We start from the raw sequence: 25,295 nt of genomic DNA on the forward strand, positions 1-25,295 counted from the left end.
AGAGCATTGTACCCTCAGCAGGCCAGAGAGAGAGAGAGAGAGCATTGTACCCTCAGCAGGCCAGAGAGAGAGAGAGAGAGAGAGAGCATTGTACCCTCAGCAGGCCAGAGAGAGAGAGAGAGAGCATTGTACCCTCAGCAGGCCAGAGAGAGAGAGAGAGAGAGAGAGAGAGAGAGAGAGAGCATTGTACCCTCAGCAGGCCAGAGAGAGAGAGAGAGAGAGAGAGAGCATTGTACCCTCAGCAGGCCAGAGAGAGAGAAAGAGAGAGAGAGCATTGTACCCTCAGCAGGCCAGAGAGAGAGAAAGAGAGAGAGCATTGTACCCTCAGCAGGCCAGAGAGAGAGAAAGAGAGAGAGCATTGTACCCTCAGCAGGCCAGAGAGAGAGAGAGAGAGAGAGAGAGAGCATTGTACCCTTAGCAGGCCAGAGAGAGAGAGAGAGCAGTGTACCCTCAGCAGGCCAGAGAGAGAGAGAGAGAGAGAGAGAGAGCATTGTACCCTCAGCAGGCCAGAGAGAGAAAGAGAGAGAGAGAGCATTGTACCCTCAGCAGGCTAGAGAGAGAGAGAGAGAGAGAGAGCATGGGGTTTATTGACAAGAGAAGCAGTACTCTTTAGTAAAATGTCCTCTATTTATGTTGACTTTTTTGAGTTGGACAATTATGAGAAACTTGAGCTGTGCTGGGGGGGGGGTGAGTGCCCCTTAAAGGGCGGCTTTACCGTGGGGAATATGAATATATATTAAATCTCACGCCCCTAAGGTTTTCGAATCCGTTGAAATTTTTGAAATTGGAGGTTCACTGCCAGAGATATCACCGGAAATCCACTCTGTGTGGGGGGGGGTGGTGGAGGGGAGGGGCGGGTGCGGGAACCCGAAATCCTACATTTCCCACAATGCACTGGGCTCGCGTGGCCTTCGTTTCCACGCCCACCCCTCAGGCATTTGGCTGATATCAAACTCCAGTAGGTGGCGGTAATGCACATATATGCTTGCCAACCGCCATAAAAGTCGAAGAAGAAGGCTTCGACAAAAAGATTTAGTAGAACAAGAAAAACTTTAAAAAAAAATTGCCTCCAAATTGCACCAAATTTAAACGGTAGTATATATGTCGGGAGATGTCTTCATAAAAAAAAATTCATGCATTTTAAGGCATTTTCGTAGGAGTTACACGCATCTGATGTTGTAACTATTTTATGTAAAAATGTGTAAAAACGGGTACATTGCTCAGCGTTGATTTCGTTACTTCAACGCACCTACTACTAGATGTAAAATTTGACGAGCTTTCCAATGCCGCCAGTCCCGTGTCTGTCCGTGCTTCCCTTCCCGAGATATGGTCTCTTTGCAAGGAGCTATGGAAAGCTAACCTAGCTACAGCAGGCTAGGTGGTGGAAAAAGATGGCTGCCTTTTGTTTTTGTTCAAGACCTCTGAAGGGGCGTGGAGGACCTCTAGAGGCGGGACCATGGCTCACAACAATTGTAGTTCATAGGTCCTCGACTTCCGCAAGGCGGACTTGGGCCAGATGACGCGAAACGCGTCGGCTGGCCCAAAAAATATGTGAGAGATGCTTGATATCTCTGGCAGTGAACCAGCAATTTCAAAAATTTCAACGGATTCGAAAACCTTAGGGGCGTGAGATTTAATATATATTCATATTCCCCACGGTAAAGCCGTCCTTTAAGTTTACATCAGTGCCTATGACGTCATCAGTGATGTCAACAGATGATTTTGCTCTTATGACAACAGTCTTATGACATCACCAATGACATCATCAGTGATGTCACAATGCCTCCTATGACATCATCAGTGGCACGGAAATGGAAACAGAGAACATTGCCCACAAGCAGCTACATGAATTTTACAGTAAATGTGCATCATATTCACAATAACAAGCTATGTTTTACCATTATGTTAGCTTTACTCTTTGTCTTGCTAAGTTTTAGATTGTTGTTTTGATTGTATGCTTTGTTGCCTAATCTTCCAGTGCTGTGGAAAAATGCATTTAAAATCAAATTAGCATATTTTCATGAGCCTACTGTCGTCCTCTCTGCCAGACAAAGCTACGACATCAGTATTGTTGCCCAGGTGGACCAGACGGGCTCCAAGTCCAGCAACCTCCTGGATTTGAAGAACCCCTTCTTCAGGTGAGCTGGTAGCTTGGCCCAGTAAGCAGACGTGTGGGTCATACCACTTAAGATCTTGGAGAGGGGCGGCTGGCTCCTTGTAACGATGCAGAGGGCAGCTTTCACTCAAACCAAAGCTTAAAAAAACACATTTGGAAAAATATATTTTTTTAATCAGATTTTTTTTACCTGTTGGTCCATGTGAAATGGTCTATGGCCTCTCCTGTTTCTAAATATATCTAAATCGTTTGGTTTGACGAAGTAAAACTCTTTTTATAAGCATTTTACGAAATGTCTATGGAAAATAAATGGCGGATGAAATCTCTTGGTACATACTGTATGCCTAATCCAGAAGTGGGTTTAAAGACTTGATATTAAAAAGATACAGAATGGATTTGATAACCTAACTGTTCCATTCAATTGTGCTTGTTTGTAAATATGTATGTAGGGGTGTGTGTGTGTGTGTGTGTGTGTGTGTGTGTGTGTTTGTGTGTGTGTTTTTAAGTATGTTTATATAGTATGCTAGAAATGTATTAGGCACAACTCTATAGTATGTGATATTATTATGGAAATAATGTGAGTATGCACACATCTCTTATTACAGTAGTATAATGTGTTATTACATTATAATTCTACTTTCATATTAAGCCTATCCACCTTATTTTTGAATGCCCCACTGTAAAAAAGAATCGTGGGTACAAGGTCCGGTTTAGCGTGACTCATTGTTGCCGCGACCCGAATTATAAACCGGAAGCTGGAGTCCGTTATAAAAGTTATAAATATAGTCACGTTATAAACAACTAACCAACGCTGGAGGTCCGTATGGAAACTCGAAATGTGTGTTACTCGAAATGGTTAAAAGTTAAATCAATTTGGTGGCGTTTTACTGACATGTAACATAGCTAGCTAGCCGCTAACATTAGCCACAGTTAGTAGCCGACTACCCACAATGCATTACGTTATCCCAGCACCCGAACGCAGAGCAGAATGGCTCTGCTGTAAAAGGGTAAAATCCTCTAGACATGTTTTTTTTCTAAATTGGTTACACCGGAAATAGAACCCATACTTAACGTAAGGCAAAATGGCCGCCAAAAATAAGGTGGATAGATATAAAATAAGGGGGTAGGACTTGATAAGTATTGACTTTTACCTACTCCTTTTCGGGCATGATAAACACATGTAAATGGATTGTGAATTTGCTGTAAACTGTATGCTGTGAATCCTAATTGACTATTCTTGCTGGGCATTTTCTTGCCTATATTTCTTTTATTCTTTATCTTTGTTATGTTTTGTTTTTCACCATGTTCGAAATAAATCTAATCTAAATCTAATCTATCCATCTATCTATTGGTTCACTATTATTTATACACAGTAGGGTTCGGCGATGGCCGGGACAAATATATGGGCTATCTGCGATTGAGTCCACTGTCGGTTGCTTTTGTTGGGCGATCTTTCACGTGATTGTCATTTTTCTTTGCTAATTGAATGGTCTAATAGACCTTATTTGATTGACGCCCACCGCCGCCATATTCTCGACATAGCGCTGCAGCTTTAAGTGACAACCTATGTGAGAGCAGCGTTTATAGGAAGCTAGCCGCCGTTAGCGTTACCTGTATCGTTCCAATTGTGTTCGGATGGTGACCTGCGTTAGGCATGGCTGTAGTAATGACAGCAATAAAGTCCCCGTGGTTTGTTTCTATCTCTACCGTCCACAGACGTGAAGGGAGCGAGACGGAGGATACGTCAGCACAGGAGAGGTGTGTGGATAGTTGGGAGAGAGACAGGTGAAACTTTCTGACAGCTCCTCACAGCAAAGTCTGTTCACCTCGTTTTTTCTTTTGTTTATTATTACAGGCATTAACGACAGCATACAAACAACAACTCTGGGTTTTTTATTGCTGTCATCACTATCGCTATTTTGTAATGGAACAGAAACGACAATAAGGCCGTTACGTTGTCAGCTGCAGGACGGTATGTCAACAATATGGCGCTGTCTGGGGTTAGCGAATAAGGTCTATACAGGGCTATTCAATTAAATTGTTCAGGGAGCCACATTGTCAGAAACCTAAGGGGCCGGGGGCCGGACCGTTCCCCGAGCTATTAATCCCATTATATGTACACTTGACACAAGGCACCACCACATTTTCAAAACCTTTATTTCACTACATTGCAAAAGTACCGGTAGCTTAATTTTCATTTAAAAGTGCTTAATTTCTGTGCAACAAAAGCCCCAAAAGTAAACACATTTTAAACAAATCTAAGTATTCTACAACACATGTCAGCCATTTGAAATATAATCTGGTCAATTCTGTCATCTCTTAGCTACACCACAGCATTTATAGTGCATCAGGAAAGGAAAACAACTGTAAACATTCTTTCTTGTTTAGAACCTAGCACAGTATGAAATACTGAGTATCTCATGAAAAACTATGAATATTGCATCTTTTGTGTTTAGCTACGCCTCTCTTCTTGTTTAGAACCTAGCTAGCTACAGCACACATCTCCTGAAAAACCATTTATAATGCATCTTTCTTGATTAGCTACATCACAGCGCCATCTCCTGAAAAACATGAATATTGCACCTTTTTTGTGGCTACATCACACATCACATCTGAAAAACAACCAGTTGGGTGTAATAAGTAAATGAGGTTTAATTGTATATATATTAGGGCTGTCAATCGATTAAAATATTTAATCGCGATTAAACGCAAGATTGTCCATAGTTAATCGCAAATTAATCACACATTTCTTTAATCTGTTCTAAATCTACCTTAAGCCGAGGTAGGCTACCTTAAACCTGAGAGATTTGTGCAAAGATGCACTGTTGTATTAATATGAGTAGTAGCTATTATCATTAGTATGGGTAAGTATTTGGCCATTGGTAATATTGTTATTATTGCTACTAGTTACGGGGAATACACATCTCTCAGGCTGCACTGTGTGAAGTTAATGGTGCTATCCTCTACATCTCTCGAGCCACAGACAGGAGAAGCTGCGTGCATGCTCTCTCCCCCCTCTCTCTTTCTCTCTTTCTCTCGGTCTCTCTCCCGTTCTCCGGCGGTCTCTCTCTCTGGTCTGATCGCCCTCCCTCTCTCTTTCTCACTGCCTGTCTGTCTCGCTCGCTTTCTCTGCCTCTCTCTCTCCCTCTCTGTCTCCCCCCCCCATTCTCCGTCTGTCTCTCACTCTCTCTGCCACGGTGAGAGACGAGACAGACGGGGAGAGCTGACGCGCTCCCTCTCTCTCACCCAAAATGCAGGACATCTTTCTCAATTTGAAGCTGAACTTGCCAATATACCCATTTTCTTCCCCCTTTTCTGCTCACGGAGCTTTGTTTCTGCTTGCTATCAACGTTACTGCTTCCTGATTTCCCAAACTACGGGTCGGACCAAGGCTCAAACTTCAAAGAAAGTGCATGCGTTAATCACGCGTAAAAAAAAATAGTGGCATTAAAAGGAATTTGCGTTAACGCGTTATTATCGCGTTAACTTTGATAGCCCTAATATATATATATATATTTTTTTTTAACTCATCCGCCGCCAGTTGAATAGCCCTGGTCTAATATAACGGTAAAGCGTGTGCGAATGAGAGAGAGAGAGACCAACAGATGGAGAGAGAGCGAGCGTGGGGATAGACATGCTGCTTGGCACACACACACACACAGCGTTGAGGTTGAAGCAGTGACAGAGAGGCACACACACACAGCGTTGAGGTTGAAGCAGTGACAGAGAGGCACACACACACACACACAGCGTTGAGGTTGAAGCAGTGACAGAGACACACACACACAGCGTTGAGGTTGAAGCAGTGACAGAGACACACACACACACAGCGTTGAGGTTGAAGCAGTGACAGAGAGGCACACACACACACACACAGCGTTGAGGTTGAAGCAGTGACAGAGAGGCACACACACAGCGTTGAGGTTGAAGCAGTGACAGAGAGGCACACACACACACAGCGTTGAGGTTGAAGCAGTGACAGAGAGGCACACACACACACACAGCGTTGAGGTTGAAGCAGTGACAGAGACACACACACACACACACAGCGTTGAGGTTGAAGCAGTGACAGAGAGGCACACACACACACAGCGTTGAGGTTGAAGCAGTGACAGAGAGGCACACACACACAGCGTTGAGGTTGAAGCAGTGACAGAGAGGCACACACACACACACAGCGTTGAGGTTGAAGCAGTGACAGAGACACACACACACACACACACACAGCGTTGAGGTTGAAGCAGTGACAGAGAGGCACACACACAGCGTTGAGGTTGAAGCAGTGACAGAGAGGCACACACACAGCGTTGAGGTTGAAGCAGTGACAGAGAGGCACACACACACAGCGTTGAGGTTGAAGCAGTGACAGAGAGGCACACACACACACACACACACAGCGTTGAGGTTGAAGCAGTGACAGAGAGGCACACACACACACAGCGTTGAGGTTGAAGCAGTGACAGAGAGGCACACACACACACAGCGTTGAGGTTGAAGCAGTGACAGAGAGGCACACACACACACAGCGTTGAGGTTGAAGCAGTGACAGAGAGGCACACACACACACACAGCGTTGAGGTTGAAGCAGTGACAGAGAGGCGTGTCTATCACAGAGGGGTGATTCTATGAAAAGGAGCAGAAACGCGCTCCCCTGGGGAATACGAGGCAGGATGATTAGGAGCGATGCATCCGCGCATTTAAAATAACTGCCAAAGTCCGACTGAAGCAAATGAAAGTGAAACTATCACAAAGGTAAAGCAGCCTCAGATAAGATTCAGACACTATCACAAAGGTAAAGCAGCCTCAGATAACATTCAGACACTATCACAAAGGTAAAGCAGCCTCAGATAAGATTCAGACACTTTGTGCACCATGAGCTCCACGCTATCTGTCTGTCTGTCTCTCTGCCCGCATTGTGTGTGTGTGTGTGTGTGGTAAAGAGGTTTCATTTGCGTTCGTGTCATTTGTATCATTGTAACGAGCAGAGCGTGTGTGTTTAGGCTATTTTTATTTGTTCAACTATCGTCCTGGCTCCGTCCCCAAATTAATTTTCATCGTCCCTGACGCTATTTGTAATGTCCCCCGGGATGATGGGAGGTCCTTAGTGTCGAGCCCTGGGTATTCGACTAATCATGACACATGTAGACCGAATCCCGATGCAGGTGATTGGAGGAATACTATTTCTCCATCCAATCACCTGCCTTTAGGCGGGACATCCGGGACATTCCCCCTATCACCACTCATTATTTCCCCTGAGCTTCCCTTTCCGTTCTGACTAACTTTCCCCTGCTTGCTGCTTGTAGTACAGACGGACAGGCAGAATGTGTTTGAAGAGACTACTATGGGTGTAACATGTGTGTTGCAGGTACACAGGCACCAGCCCCACCCCCCCTCCCGGCTCCCACTACAGCTCCCCCTCCGAGACCATGTGGAACACCGGGGGGGCCTACAGTATGAGCCAGGGGATGGCCATATCAGGTGAGAGAAATGATATGCACTGCAGGTAGATCACATCACGTAGGTCACATCAGGTAGATCACATCACGTAGGTCACATCAGGTAGATCACATCACGTAGGTCATATCAGATAGATCACATCACGTAGGTCATATCAGATAGATCACATCACGTAGGTCACATCAGGTAGATCACATCACATAGGTCATATCAGGTAGATCACTTCACGTAGGTCACATCAGGTAGATCACATCACGTAGGTCATATCAGGTAGATCACATCACGTAGGTCATATCAGGTAGATCACATCACGTAGGTCATATCAGGTAGATCACATCACGTAGGTCATATCAGGTAGATCACATCACGTAGGTCATATCAGATAGATCACATCACGTAGGTCATATCAGGTAGATCACATCACGTAGGTCATATCAGATAGATCACATCACGTAGGTCATATCAGGTAGATCACATCACGTAGGTCATATCAGGTAGATCACATCACGTAGGTCATATCAGATAGATCACATCACGTAGGTCATATCAGGTAGATCACATCACGTAGGTCATATCAGGTAGATCACTTCACGTAGGTCATATCAGGTAGATCACATCACGTAGGTCACATCAGGTAGATCACATCACGTAGGTCACATCAGGTAGATCACATCACGTAGGTCACATCAGGTAGATCACATCACGTAGGTCATATCAGGTAGATCACATCACGTAGGTCATATCAGGTAGATCACATCACGTAGGTCATATCAGATAGATCACATCACGTAGGTCATATCAGATAGATCACATCACGTAGGTCACATCAGGTAGATCACATCACATAGGTCATATCAGGTAGATCACTTCACGTAGGTCACATCAGGTAGATCACATCACGTAGGTCATATCAGGTAGATCACATCACGTAGGTCATATCAGGTAGATCACATCACGTAGGTCATATCAGGTAGATCACATCACGTAGGTCATATCAGGTAGATCACATCACGTAGGTCATATCAGATAGATCACATCACGTAGGTCATATCAGGTAGATCACATCACGTAGGTCATATCAGATAGATCACATCACGTAGGTCATATCAGGTAGATCACATCACGTAGGTCATATCAGGTAGATCACATCACGTAGGTCATATCAGATAGATCACATCACGTAGGTCATATCAGGTAGATCACATCACGTAGGTCATATCAGGTAGATCACTTCACGTAGGTCATATCAGGTAGATCACATCACGTAGGTCACATCAGGTAGATCACATCACGTAGGTCACATCAGGTAGATCACATCACGTAGGTCACATCAGGTAGATCACATCACGTAGGTCATATCAGGTAGATCACATCACGTAGGTCATATCAGGTAGATCACATCACGTAGGTCATATCAGGTAGATCACATCACATAGGTCATATCAGGTAGATCACATCACGTAGGTCATATCAGGTAGATCACATCACATAGGTCATATCAGGTAGATCACATCACGTAGGTCATATCAGATAGATCACATCACGTAGGTCATATCAGGTAGATCACATCACGTAGGTCATATCAGGTAGATCACATCACGTAGGTCATATCAGGTAGATCACATCACGTAGGTCATATCAGGTAGATCACATCACGTAGGTCATATCAGGTAGATCACATCACGTAGGTCATATCAGATAGATCACATCACGTAGGTCATATCAGGTAGATCACATCACGTAGGTCATATCAGGTAGATCACATCACGTAGGTCATATCAGATAGATCACATCACGTAGGTCATATCAGGTAGATCACATCACGTAGGTCATATCAGATAGATCACATCACGTAGGTCATATCAGGTAGATCACATCACGTAGGTCATATCAGGTAGATCACATCACATAGGTCATATCAGGTAGATCACATCACATAGGTCATATCAGGTAGATCACATCACGTAGGTCATATCAGGTAGATCACATCACATAGGTCACATCAGGTAGATCACATCACGTAGGTCATATCAGATAGATCACATCACGTAGGTCATATCAGATAGATCACATCACGTAGGTCATATCAGGTAGATCACATCACGTAGGTCATATCAGATAGATCACATCACGTAGGTCACATCAGATAGATCACATCACGTAGGTCACATCAGGTAGATCACATCACGTAGGTCATATCAGGTAGATCACATCACGTAGGTCATATCAGGTAGATCACATCACGTAGGTCATATCAGGTAGATCACATCACGTAGGTCATATCAGGTAGATCACATCACGTAGGTCATATCAGGTAGATCACATCACGTAGGTCATATCAGGTAGATCACATCACGTAGGTCATATCAGATAGATCACATCACGTAGGTCATATCAGGTAGATCACATCACGTAGGTCATATCAGATAGATCACATCACGTAGGTCATATCAGGTAGATCACATCACGTAGGTCATATCAGGTAGATCACATCACGTAGGTCATATCAGGTAGATCACATCACGTAGGTCATATCAGATAGATCACATCACGTAGGTCATATCAGGTAGATCACATCACGTAGGTCATATCAGATAGATCACATCACGTAGGTCATATCAGGTAGATCACATCACGTAGGTCATATCAGGTAGATCACATCACGTAGGTCATATCAGGTAGATCACATCACGTAGGTCATATCAGGTAGATCACATCACGTAGGTCATATCAGGTAGATCACATCACGTAGGTCATATCAGATAGATCACATCACGTAGGTCATATCAGGTAGATCACATCACGTAGGTCATATCAGGTAGATCACATCACGTAGGTCATATCAGATAGATCACATCACGTAGGTCATATCAGGTAGATCACATCACGTAGGTCATATCAGATAGATCACATCACGTAGGTCATATCAGGTAGATCACATCACGTAGGTCATATCAGGTAGATCACATCACGTAGGTCATATCAGGTAGATCACATCACGTAGGTCATATCAGGTAGATCACATCACGTAGGTCATATCAGGTAGATCACATCACGTAGGTCATATCAGATAGATCACATCACGTAGGTCATATCAGGTAGATCACATCACGTAGGTCATATCAGATAGATCACATCATATCAGATAGATCACATCACGTAGGTCACATAAGGTAGATCACATCACGTAGGTCATATCAGATAGATCACATCACGTAGGTCATATCAGGTAGATCACATCACGTAGGTCATATCAGATAGATCACATCACGTAGGTCATATCAGGTAGATCACATCACGTAGGTCATATCAGGTAGATCACATCACGTAGGTCATATCAGATAGATCACATCACGTAGGTCATATCAGATAGATCACATCACATAGGTCATATCAGATAGATCACATCACGTAGGTCATATCAGATAGATCACATCACGTAGGTCATATCAGGTAGATCACATCACGTAGGTCATATCAGATAGATCACTTCACGTAGGTCACATCAGGTAGATCACATCACGTAGGTCATATCAGGTAGATCACATCACGTAGGTCATATCAGGTAGATCACATCACGTAGGTCATATCAGATAGATCACTTCACGTAGGTCACATCAGGTAGATCACATCACGTAGGTCATATCAGGTAGATCACATCACGTAGGTCATATCAGATAGATCACATCACGTAGGTCATATCAGGTAGATCACATCACGTAGGTCATATCAGGTAGATCACATCACGTAGGTCACACACAGCGTTGAGGTTGAAGCAGTGACAGAGAGGCACACACACACACAGCGTTGAGGTTGAAGCAGTGACAGAGAGGCACACACACACACAGCGTTGAGGTTGAAGCAGTGACAGAGAGGCACACACACACACACAGCGTTGAGGTTGAAGCAGTGACAGAGAGGCGTGTCTATCACAGAGGGGTGATTCTATGAAAAGGAGCAGAAACGCGCTCACATCACGTAGGTCATATCAGGTAGATCACATCACGTAGGTCATATCAGATAGATCACATCACGTAGGTCATATCAGGTAGATCACATCACGTAGGTCATATCAGGTAGATCACATCACGTAGGTCATATCAGGTAGATCACATCACGTAGGTCATATCAGGTAGATCACATCACGTAGGTCATATCAGGTAGATCACATCACGTAGGTCATATCAGATAGATCACATCACGTAGGTCATATCAGGTAGATCACATCACGTAGGTCATATCAGATAGATCACATCATATCAGATAGATCACATCACGTAGGTCACATAAGGTAGATCACATCACGTAGGTCATATCAGATAGATCACATCACGTAGGTCATATCAGGTAGATCACATCACGTAGGTCATATCAGATAGATCACTTCACGTAGGTCACATCAGGTAGATCACATCACGTAGGTCATATCAGGTAGATCACATCACGTAGGTCATATCAGGTAGATCACATCACGTAGGTCATATCAGATAGATCACTTCACGTAGGTCACATCAGGTAGATCACATCACGTAGGTCATATCAGGTAGATCACATCACGTAGGTCATATCAGATAGATCACATCACGTAGGTCATATCAGGTAGATCACATCACGTAGGTCATATCAGGTAGATCACATCACGTAGGTCATATCAGGTAGATCACATCACGTAGATCATATCAGATAGATCACATCACGTAGGTCATATCAGGTAGATCACATCACGTAGGTCATATCAGGTATATCACATCACGTAGGTTAGGGCTGCACGATATTGGAAAAAACTGACATTGCGATATTCCCCGCCCATGCGATATATATTGCGATATGAAAAAATACAGATTTTCACCAGGTTAGCTCTATTTGAAAGAAAATAATATTTCTAGAATGATTGGGATGATTTTGTAGAGGAGTCCATCTGATTTTGGAGGGGAAATTAGGTATTTTAATGTTTCTCAACCACTGGGCTGTGACCTACTGGTAGGCCTCAGAGCGTCATCTATCAGGGTGCATACACATTTTGACCAATGGATTTCCATGACTTACATACATGAAAAAGTGAGTTATGACATTCTACTTTAAAATGTCACTAGCCTATACTTCACTTAGTGTAATGCAGCCTTTAAAACCAGGGAAAGACAACATGTATGCTGTATCACCATATTACCATCCAACATCTAAGACCATATAGTCTCAAATCACAATACAATATGGATATAAATTTGATATATTGCCCACCCCTAATATTGAGTGCCAGAATCTACCTCCCAATGATGCTATTTGCAGAAAAACATTAGATTTAATTGATTATAATCACTGCTTTCAACTTCTTTCGTTCTTCTATTGTTTCAATAAATCAACAATGAAACACCGCTGCCACTTCACACGGTTACTTCACACACTTGGTCTGACCCCCCTCCAGAAACTACCAAGTGGTACGCTCCGCATTTGGGGAGTTCCGGTTTTTGAGCGCACGCAGGGCAGTACAGAGACGAGGATTCACATGCAGCCGACCGGTGACAAACAATTCATTCGTGAAAAGTAATAAATATACATTTAATTGCCCAGCTATGTCTATTGTCTTTTTATTTTCACCGACATGTTTTGTGTAAATGAGTCGCTATGTATGATTACCTCTACCGTAACGTTACTGCTATCATCTGATGCATCATCAGACTGAGGGGGAGAGAGAGCTGCGGTGATACACGGACAACTTCTCAGTAATCACTTTAGCCTTCGTGTCATAAGTTGCGGTCTTGCTTTTTGGTGTTTCAAGAGTAAATATCTCCACTCCACGGACATGTTGAGTTACAGCAGCCAGCCTGCTGTATGCGAGTGCGCTGCAAGCTGTGGACAAGTCCGCCTCCGCAACCACATCGTTTACAGACAGGCTACTGTCAGCAACGCAACATAAGCAAAAACAATTCAATTTTGCTCTCAGTGCATGTTTGTTGTGTTGAAGCTAAGCATTAAATGAGTGAGTACAGTAGCGGGGCATCTCTCTCCTTTGAGAGAGCCTGCATTTCACTCAGTAGGCTACCCCTAAAGTGAGAGTTTATCAAGCAACATGACGAGTTAATTTGCTTTTGACATCGCACGTCCTGCGATGTGACTATCGCGCATGCGCACATCGCAATGTCGATGTGTAAACGATATATCGTGCAGCCCTAACGTAGGTCATATCAGGTAGATCACATCACGTAGGTCATATCAGGTAGATCACATCACGTAGGTCATATCAGGTAGATCACATCACATAGGTCATATCAGGTAGGTCACATCACGTAGGTCATATCAGATAGATCACATCACGTAGGTCATATCAGGTAGATCACATCACGTAGGTCATATCAGGTAGATCACATCACGTAGGTCATATCAGGTAGATCACATCACGTAGGTCATATCAGATAGATCACATCACGTAGGTCATATCAGATAGATCACATCACATAGGTCATATCAGGTAGGTCACATCACGTAGGTCATATCAGATAGATCACATCACGTAGGTCACATCAGGTAGATCACATCACGTAGGTCATATCAGATAGATCACATCACGTAGGTCATATCAGGTAGATCACATCACGTAGGTCACATCAGGTAGATCACATCATGTAGGTCATATCAGGTAGATCACATCACGTAGGTCATATCAGGTAGATCACATCACGTAGGTCATATCAGATAGATCACATCACGTAGGTCACATCAGGTAGATCACATCATGTAGGTCATATCAGGTAGATCACATCACGTAGGTCATATCAGGTAGATCACATCACGTAGGTCATATCAGATAGATCACATCACGTAGGTCATATCAGGTAGATCACATCACGTAGGTCATATCAGGTAGATCACATCACGTAGGTCATATCAGATAGATCACATCACATAGGTCATATCAGGTAGATCACATCACATAGGTCATATCAGGTAGATCACATCACGTAGGTCACATCAGGTAGATCATATCACGTAGGTCATATCAGATAGATCACATCACGTAGGTCATATCAGGTAGATCACATCACATAGGTCATATCAGGTAGATCACATCACGTAGGTCATATCAGGTAGATCACATCACGTAGGTCATATCAGGTAGATCACATCACGTAGGTCATATCAGGTAGGTAAAACTGTCAATGGAAGAAAAGCTAACACCTACACACTTAATCTCTGTCACAAGAGTTGAATAGAGACAACACGCTCATGGAAAACCGGGAAAAGACATTTCATCATCTTAGAACTGCTTAAAAAGTGGGTGGAACACTGACATGGCCCTGTGTGTAACTATTATATCTCAGCAATTATAGATGTGAGAGGAAGCAGCTCCTCAATTTGGAAGCAAATAAATAATCCGACAGACGAAAAACGGTTTTAGCTTTAGTTTTAGTTCACATTCATGGCGGGCCACTTAAAAACGGCCCGCGGATTGCAGTTGGCCCGCGGGCCGTAGTTTGGCCATCCCTGGTCTAGAGTCTCGTCCCCCAAGCCAGAAATCTCCCCTGATCAAACGTGATCTAACGTAGTACCCTGACTGACCTGTAGGAGGCAGCCATGTGCGACAGGGCATATAAACTGCCGGAGAACGAAAAGGAGAACACGCGTTAAACCAAACAGAAGAAGAAGAACGAGTCGTCTTCTTCCTTATTTTGTTATGCTTCCGCGTTCTTCAGTCAGCTCGCTTCTTGATTGGCTACATTCCACGTCACAATGTCTGCTTTCCCCACAAAACACAAGAGGACTTTTGATCATAAATATTGAACAGGTTTCATATTTACGATCGTCGGCCCCGACCATTTTGCGAGCAGATGGTGGGGAGAAATAGACTCTTAACACACCTGACACCACAGGATCATCTTGTATGATCATCTTTAGAGCCATCAGATAATCGGGTGTTTGCTGTCCTTGGTCGAAAGGGGGGAAATCGGGCCAAAATCAGCCAGATTATCTTTATGTGTACCGAGCTTTATCCAAGATATCTCCTCTTCTCTTGTCTTTGGAGAAACCAACATGTTTGTCTGAATTGGAAGATGCGTTACTGTACGTACTATGAACAGAGGCAAATCTCCAGGTTTTGATGGGATTCCCCCTAAATTTTTATTAACCTTCTGGCTCCAACTTGGTCCTTTAATTCTCAAAATGATTAATTATGCACTAAATATGTGTTCGTTCTCCTGAGATTATAACACTGCTATTCATAGCTTTCAAGGGGCGTTACGTGCTGCCGGGAATGCCCACCTGACGGTCAAAAAAAGAACTTGTTCATTCCGCTGCCCGCCGAGTCGACTAGTTTCTCACGCTGTGTTTGTTCAGCCAAAATGTCGATTACCTGTTGTGCTATCGGTTGCACTAACCGACGAGGAGACACGCCTGGCTTGTGCTTTTACAGAATCCCGTCGGAGAAAGAAAACTCAGAAAGGAGGAGGTTGTGGATTTGTGCGATTAGACGTGGTTCAGTCGCTGGGGAGGGCAAATGGCTTTTTTTTCTACCATCAAAGTACACACGTCTTTGCGGCCAACATTTCATCAAAGGTAAGCTCAAGTAACGTTAACGGGGTATTTTAATCATTATTGAGGGAGTTGAGACGAGGAGGGGCCAGGCTCAGAGGAGGAGGGGCCAGGCTCAGAGGAGGAGGAGCCAGTCTCAGCCAGACAACTTTTCCAGTGGTCGAGCTTAGCGGTTGCCGTCGTGTTGTATGTGTACACAGAATTACAGTTCTGTTCACTTCGCCCGCTTTAGATTTGCAAAAGTTGCCGTTCTCACCCTTCTTCCTCTCTTTGTAGAGCTGGAGATGAGATGACTGCCTGCTCATAGTTATATTGTGCTGACGGGTTCATTGAAACATCCTTTGAAAAGACACCATTTTACCGACAGAATTAAATATGAGACTACACGTTTGATAGTAGATCGAGTCAATTTCACGTGTTCGAGCAAATCCTTAACGAGCAAGTAATCGATCTTTGATTAATTGTTTGCATCCCTAGAAGCAACACAAACGATTTGTGAGGACAGAATGACAATACAATACTAACTGAGACAGGTTTTTCTCTGAAGACGCTTCATTGAAACGGTTGGCTTTTATGTTTTCTTCGTGCCATTCTGCAGTTGGCTTCCTCACTATATGGCAGGAAATACTGTTAATAGCTTAGAACATAGTTTGTCTGAGAAGACAAAGTGCATATGATGAGATGATACTAAGGCTGCAACTAACGATTATTTTCATTATCGATTAATCTGTCAATTAATTGATTAGTCGTTTGATCTAAAATGTCAGAAAATGGTGAAGAATGTCGATCAGTGTTTCCCAAAGCCCAAGATGATCCTCAATGTCTTGTTTTGTCCACAACCCAAAGATAGAAGATTACTGTGAGAGGAGTAAAGAAACCAGACAATATTCACATTTAATAAGCTGCAATCAGAGCATTTTGTCTTTTTCTTTCTTAAAAAATTACTCAACACGATTAATTAATTATCAAAATAGTTGTTGATAAATTTTCTGTTGATCGACTAATGGATGAATTGTTGCAGCTCTAGATGATGCCTTTTCTGTGTGTGTGATGTTTTGTAATTGTTGTCTCTCCTCCAGGGATGATGCCTTTTCTGTGTGTGTGATGTTTTGTAATTGTTGTCTCTCCTCCAGGGATGATGCCTTTTCTGTGTGTGTGATGTTTTGTAATTGTTGTCTCTCCTCCAGGGATGATGCCTTTTCTGTGTGTGTGATGTTTTGTAATTGTTGTCTCTCCTCCAGGGATGATGCCTTTTCTGTGTGTGTGATGTTTTGTAATTGTTGTCTCTCCTCCAGGGATGATGCCTTTTCTGTGTGTGTGATGTTTTGTAATTGTTGTCTCTCCTCCAGGGATGATGCCTTTTCTGTGTGTGTGATGTTTTGTAATTGTTGTCTCTCCTCCAGGGATGCCAGCAGCCTACGACCTCAGCACAGTCATCGGCGGCGGCTCAACAGTGTCTCACAACAACCTAATCCCACTGGGTACGGACAGATAGCACGTAGCTCAGCTTCTCATAACATACAAAACACAACAACAACCTAATCCCACTGGGTACGGACAGATAGCACGTAGCTCAGCTTCTCATAACATACAAAACACAACAACAACCTAATCCCACTGGGTACGGACAGATAGCACGTAGCTCAGCTTCTCATTACATACAAAACACATTGAAACAACACATTATAAAGCTAATCCCACTGGGTACGGACAGATAGCATGTAGCTCAGCTTCTCATAACATACAAAACACAACAACAACCTAATCCCACTGGGTACGGACAGATAGCACGTAGCTCAGCTTCTCATTACATACAAAACACATTGAAACAACACATTATAAAGCTAATCCCACTGGGTACGGACAGATAGCATGTAGCTCAGCTTCTCATAACATACAAAACACATTGAAACAACACATTATAAACCTAATCCCACTGGGTACGGACAGATAGCACGTAGCTCAGCTTCTCATAACATACAAAACACAACAACAACCTAATCCCACTGGGTACGGACAGATAGCACGTAGCTCAGCTTCTCATTACATACAAAACACATTGAAACAACACATTATAAAGCTAATCCCACTGGGTACGGACAGATAGCATGTAGCTCAGCTTCTCATAACATACAAAACACATTGAAACAACACATTATAAACCTAATCCCACTGGGTACGGACAGATAGCACGTAGCTCAGCTTCTCATAACATACAAAACACATTGAAACAACACATTATAAACCTAATCCCACTGGGTACGGACAGATAGCATGTAGCTCAGCTTCTCATAACATACAAAACACACTGGGTACGGACAGATAGCACGTAGCTCAGCTTCTCATAACATACAAAACACATTGAAACACACTGGGTACGGACAGATAGCACGTAGCTCAGCTTCTCATAACATACAAAACACATTGAAACACACTGGGTACGGACAGATAGCACGTAGCTCAGCTTCTCATAACATACAAAACACATTGAAACAACACATTATAAAGACATGGGTACGGACAGATAGCACGTAGCTCAGCTTCTCATAACATACAAAACACATTGAAACAACACATTATAAAGACATGGGTACGGACAGATAGCACGTAGCTCAGCTTCTCATAACATACAAAACACATTGAAACAACACATTATAAAGACATGGGTACGGACAGATAGCACGTAGCTCAGCTTCTCATAACATACAAAACACATTGAAACAACACATTATAAAGACATGGGTACGGACAGATAGCACGTAGCTCAGCTTCTCATAACATACAAAACACATTATAAAGACAAGCATGATGCCAGCATTCACACTCACGTGAACGCTGTTCCAGGACAGGTCACTAGGCGGTGCCATAGGGCTGCATGATATACAGTAGGGGAGAATCCTCTATCTCTACTAGGCGCTACGCGCGCCCAATTCCTAGGCTCGCCCGCTGCTCGGACTCGCTAGCTCAGCCACTGCGCGGCCTCGCTCGCCCTGCAGTTCGCCGAGCTGGCCCTGCAGCTCACACACGCTGCGTGGCCTCAGTCGCTGCGTGGCCTTGCCTGCTCTATTGGCATGCGCAGCCCAACTTCGCATCACTGATGATGTCATAGACATTGTGACATCATCAGGGGACCAAAATTTAAACAGACAAACATTGCCCACTTGCTCCCTTTTATACATTGATGATGAAGGGAAGGACTCCTAGGCTCGGCCGTTGTGCGGCCTCGCCCGCAATGTTCGTTCCGCTCCGTCGGCTTAACATTATAGATATTGTTGGTGCGCAAACAATTGCAGGACTTCTCCCGCATTATAAATTACAAATCTGCTGGAATTGGCAAAAATATGCGCAATTCTCGCAATCCCGCGCAGATAGATTCCTAGGCTCGCAGCGGCCTTGCCTGCCCTGCAGCTCGACCGCTCGTCCACTGATGACATCACAATTGCTCTTATGACATCACTGAAGTCACAATGCCTTGCTCTTATGACATCACTGGTGATGTCACAATGCCTATGACATCAGTTGGACAAAAATGGAAACGGAACAAACATTGCACACTTTCTCCCTTTTACAGATAGATACTATGTCACATGACATGAGTGAACATAATAGCTTGTTTTCAGGTCACGTCAAGATGGCGACCGGGGCGAGACCATTGACCATTGGCTTGTTTGCAAACCATGTGATCATGCCGGTGGGCGGGGCAACCAGCAACAGGCTACATAGGAAGAGATAGGAAAGCACTAGCAAGATCAGACAGGTTGCTGGAAAAAGCTCTTCTCTTCATTTGCATATGGATCATATCCTACTGGATATGTTTTGCAATCTTCTGCTGATACCTGCAGTGTGGATCATATCTTCTGCTGATAGCTGCAGTGTGGATCAATCTTCTGCTGATACCTGCAGTGTGGATCATATCTTCTGCTGATAGCTGCAGTGTGGATCAATCGTCTGCTGATACCTGCAGTGTGGATCATATCTTCTGCTGATAGCTGCAGTGTGGATCAATCTTCTGCTGATACCTGCAGTGTGGATCGATCTTCTGCTGATACCTGCAGTGTGGATCAATCTTCTGCTGAGAGCTGCAGTGTGGATCAATCTTCTGCTGATACCTGCAGTGTGGATCATCTTCTGCTGATACCTGCAGTGTGGATCAATCTTCTGCTGATACCTGCAGTGTGGATCAATCTTCTGCTGATACCTGCAGTGTGGATCAATCTTCTGCTGATACCTGCAGTGTGGATCAATCTTCTGCTGATACCTGCAGTGTGGATCAATCTTCTGCTGATAGCTGCAGTGTGGATCAATCTTCTGCTGATACCTGCAGTGTGGATCATCTTCTGCTGATACCTGCAGTGTGGATCGATCTTCTGCTGATACCTGCAGTGTGGATCAATCTTCTGCTGATACCTGCAGTGTGAATCAATCTTCTGCTGATACCTGCAGTGTGGATCAATCTTCTGCTGATACCTGCAGTGTGGATCAATCTTCTGCTGATACCTGCAGTGTGGATCATCTTCTGCTGATACCTGCAGTGTGGATCAATCTTCTGCTGATACCTGCAGTGTGAATCATCTTCTGTTGATACCTGCAGTGTGGATCATCTTCTGCTGATACCTGCAGTATGGATCTTCTGCTGATACCTGCAGTGTGGATCAATCTTCTGCTGATACCTGCAGTGTGGATCGATCTTCTGCTGATACCTGCAGTGTGGATCAATCTTCTGCTGATAGCTGCAGTGTGGATCAATCTTCTGCTGATAGCTGCAGTGTGGATCAATCTTCTGCTGATACCTGCAGTATGGATCTTCTGCTGATACCTGCAGTGTGAATCATCTTCTGCTGATAGCTGCAGTGTGGATCAATCTTCTGCTGATAGCTGCAGTGTGGATCAATCTTCTGCTGATACCTGCAGTGCGAATCAATCTTCTGCTGATACCTGCAGTGCGAATCAATCTTCTGCTGATACCTGCAGTGCGGATCAATCTTCTGCTGATACCTGCAGTGCGGATCAATCTTCTGCTGATAGCTGCAGTGTGGATCAATCTTCTGCTGATACCTGCAGTATGGATCTTCTGCTGATACCTGCAGTGTGGATCAATCGTCTGCTGATACCTGCAGTGTGGATCTTCTGCTGATACCTGCAGTGTGGATCAATCTTCTGCTGATACCTGCAGTGTGGATCAATCTTCTGCTGATAGCTGCAGTGTGGATCATATCTTCTGCTGATACCTGCAGTGTGGATCAATCTTCTGCTGATACCTGCAGTGTGGATCAATCTTCTGCTGATACCTGCAGTGTGGATCAATCTTCTGCTGATACCTGCAGTGTGGATCAATCTTCTGCTGATACCTGCAGTGTGGATCAATCGTCTGCTGATACCTGCAGTGTGGATCAATCGTCTGCTGATACCTGCAGTGTGGATCAATCTTCTGCTGATACCTGCAGTGTGGATCAATCGTCTGCTGATACCTGCAGTGTGGATCTTCTGCTGATACCTGCAGTGTGGATCATATCTTCTGCTGATACCTGCAGTGTGGATCAATCTTCTGCTGATAGCTGCAGTGGATCAGCATCCAAACTCTTGCATACTCTCTTTCCTCCATTCTCCAGAGTAGCTCTGGGACAGCTGCCCCTCAGACGTCATGCAGATGGAATCTGAATCACGTGGTGGAAAACAAGCTCTAGTGTAAGATAGGGTTGACCACGAAGTTGAAATCCTAGTATGGTGACACCCCTAGCGTGCGAGGAACACTTGAGACAATATAAAGTAGAGGCATCTTAAAGTGATAGTTCGGTTTGTTTGAAGTGGGGTCCTATCAGCTAGTGAGATACACTAACTTAATTAGGTACAGTGTTCAGCAGTGAGTGCGCATTGTGGAACGAGACCGCGCACTCAGCGCAGCAGCCAAACCAGCCTTTTCTCTGTAAGTACGGGGGGCAACAACTAAAACGTAATTTAGCCACCTAAAACACCTGAAACAACGCCCACCTAAACAAATCGACATCCGTGTACATGCACGCTCTATTTTGACAATTTTCAGTGCTTTACTTTTCCGCAAAACAGCAGTTTCATTCGGCACTGCTTTTTCTCCCAACCGTACAACTACCGTATTCCTCCGCTAAAAGCCAGCACAGAGCACAGAGCCGCGTTTTACAAAACAGGAAGGCTTAGAAGAGAGATAAAACACTGACTTACTTTAGAGACAACAAGTCACCTGGCCTCTCTGGTCTGGGACGTTTTCCACAATTTATCCTGGGAATGGTGAAAAAGTTCTGCAGGGCACCCTGGCATCTAGGCAGCAGGCGCATCTCTCTGCCTGTTCACTCTCTGCATAAGTTCCTCTTCTGTATTCTCTCTGGTTCATAATTGTATCCTCTTGTCACCAAGGTGAATGGCATATCATCCTCGCTATCAAAAGCACTCATATTTTCGTTCGTGTATTCTATTTGTTGTCTTCACTAACAAGCTGGGAGAAATAACACAAACAGCTGATCTGCGGAGTAATCCAGCACCGCGGCTCTGTGCAGGCTTTTAGCGGAGGAATACGGTAGTTGTACGGTTGGGAGAAAAAGCAGTGCCGAATGAAACTGCTGTTTTGCGGAAAAGTAAAGCACTGAAATTTTATTGTCAAAATAGAGCGTGCATGTACACGGATATCGATTTGTTTAGGTGGCCGTTGTTTTAGGTGGCTAAATTACGTTTTTTTGTTTAGTTGTTGACCCCCAGGACTTAGAGAGAAAAGGCTGGTTTGGCTGCTGCTCTGGGTGCCGGATCTCGTTCGACGCTGCGCCCCGCTTCAAGAACACTACCTATTTAAGTTAGTGTATCTGACTAGCTGATAGGACCCCACTTCAAACAAACCGAACTATCCCTTTAAAGTGATGTCCAACTTTGGTAGTTCTTCCTCCATGATAAAAACCCATCAGCATGTTTCCTTGGTTGCTTTACGGTCTCTAAAGGAACAGTCCCCCCAAAATACATATTTCCCTTTCACCTGTGGTGCTTGTAGTGCTATTGATCCATCTTGATCAGGGGTTCCCAACCTTTTTTTGGCTCGTGATGAAAATCTTTGAGATTATAACTTTAAATCAGGATTCTGAGAATAAAGATTTTCATCTAAATTAAAAAAAGATTAAATGAAGAGTCACTCACAATGATGATTGAGGCTATGGTCCATTGATGGAAGCCTTTGCAGTATATAGTGACATTATGTGATAATGCAACACTGTTTGGATGTCACCTGCAATTACCACTCATCGCCATAGGTGTCACTCAAGAGAACAAAGCAGAAATCTCAGAGATTATCACTTTAAACTCAGAACTAAAAAAAATAATCGCAAGTGACCCTAATCATCTTCGGTAGTATTAAATTGGGTCTGGTGTAAAAATAAAATAAAATAATTTCAGGCGACACTATTTGAATTCCAGGCGACCCCACTTACGGTCACGACCCTGAGGTTGGGAACCACTGATCTAGATCGTTTTGTGTGAGTTGCTGACTTTTGAAGATATTAGCCATAGAGGTATCTGCCTTCTCTCTCCAATACAATGGGACTGGATGACTGCTGCTCAAAATGCAAAAAAAAGACAATTGGAAGAACGTTAAGGTTGTCCTACAAACCAGGTTTTACGAGTGAGAACGAGGATTCTCACATATGTTGAAGCCCGCATAGCGGTGCTGAACCTGAATGCCTCTTTTTTTATATAAAAAAAAAGAAGATCTCCCTATAAACACCCAGGTGTCTGTGAAGGCATCCTGGCCCGCCCCCAGCCAGGTAAACACTGCCCATGTGCTTATATTACAGAGATTATTAATGATACAAAGTGGGTTGATTACCGAAGTCCTTTAACCGAACTTCGACCTAGTGGCTGTAGTTCGGTCTAAAGAAAATATTTCCTACATGAAACTGCTCACAATAAGGTCTGTGGATTATCCTGAGTAACCGGGTCATGATTTCTGGAAGGAGACTTTGCTGTTGAATGTTTCATTAAAAAATATTTGTTGGCGCTTTGAGCACCACAAGCCTTCAAGAGAAGGCTGACTGACATCTCTACGGCCGTTATCTCCAAAACTCAGTAGCTCACACCAAAATAATCTAGATGGATACATAGCACTACAGGTGAGAGGGAAAATATGTTTTGGGAATTTTAGAACGGTCCCTTTAAACTGTTGCGTGTGACCTTACCTGAGGTGCCCAGTTCATTGTATGTCTGCTCTCCTTTTTCAGACGAAATCATCTTCATTCACTGTAGCCAAAAATCTCAACCATTCTAGCTAAAAATTACATTTTGCATTTTGCAATAAAAGCATATACAGTAATTTGGTACACTTAACATGTATAGCTAAAGGCATTCCAAAAAGAATTGGAAATGGGGGCATCATGAATGGGGGAGATCCAGAGGTTAGGTTTGGCAGATCACTTATTTTGAGTGTTTTTTTCTTTTTTCTTTTTTCAATATTTTCTTTTTCACACTTTTTAGAACACAAAACGGGAAAAGAAAAGAAAGAAATGGAGTACTCGAGTGACATCACTCAGCGCACATTTGCGCAACTTGGCATCACTGATGACGTCAGCATAGGTGATGTGACCATTAAGCTTCACTGATGACGTCAGCATACAGGAGGTGATGTGACCATTAAGCTTCTGAGAAATTCTAAAGTTCCAAATTTGAATTGCTCATCATAAGAAATGTATGATTTGAGACTTTCCATAAGCTGCCAGTCTGTGGCCACAAAAATGGCCATGTTTCAAAATTCATGATGCCCCGATATATTCTTTTTGGAATCCTTTTGGCTATAATTGTACAAAATGATATGCTTTTATCACTTTATGCATGCCCCACTATAGCTGATTCTCTCCTCCACTACTCATGCTCTCCAGCTATGCTAAACTCATATTTTTCTCTGCTGTCTGATTGGTTGACAACCGACAGTTGCAGCTTTTTCACACTGCGAGCAACTTGGTTGATGTGGGTCTCTGTTCTGACTATTATGGGCTGTATCAGATGCTATGTAATGAGATGCTATGTAACGGCCTGCAGCTACGAAAGCTTTCAACAGTCGACTTAAGTCAACAGTCACATTTTTCACTGCTTGAGTATTGCCCTTCATAATGTTGCAATGTTTTCAGGTTTTGCTAGCTAGCTGCCAAGCGCTAATTATTTAGCTCAGGAAAAGGAAAAAGAAAACCTTCAGAGA

General features: G+C 43.6%; 1 protein-coding gene across 2 annotated transcripts in view; it reads left to right on the forward strand.

The window, feature by feature from the left end:
• carm1 (coactivator-associated arginine methyltransferase 1) overlaps positions 1-25,295 on the forward strand; it is a gene marked incomplete at its 5' end in the record, with an annotated part of 73,954 nt that overhangs the window by 40,377 nt on the left and 8,282 nt on the right. For both annotated transcript variants that reach the window (XM_083650276.1, XM_083650275.1), the window contains 3 exons: positions 2,049-2,138; positions 7,482-7,594; positions 17,500-17,577. In XM_083650276.1, the coding sequence (XP_083506402.1) occupies positions 2,049-2,138; positions 7,482-7,594; positions 17,500-17,577 (281 nt within the window). The remainder of the gene's footprint in view (positions 1-2,048; positions 2,139-7,481; positions 7,595-17,499; positions 17,578-25,295) is intronic.

This window comes from Poromitra crassiceps, assembly GCF_964638095.1.
Source record: "Poromitra crassiceps genome assembly, chromosome: 13".
NCBI classification, from domain to species: Eukaryota; Metazoa; Chordata; class Actinopteri; order Beryciformes; family Melamphaidae; genus Poromitra; species Poromitra crassiceps.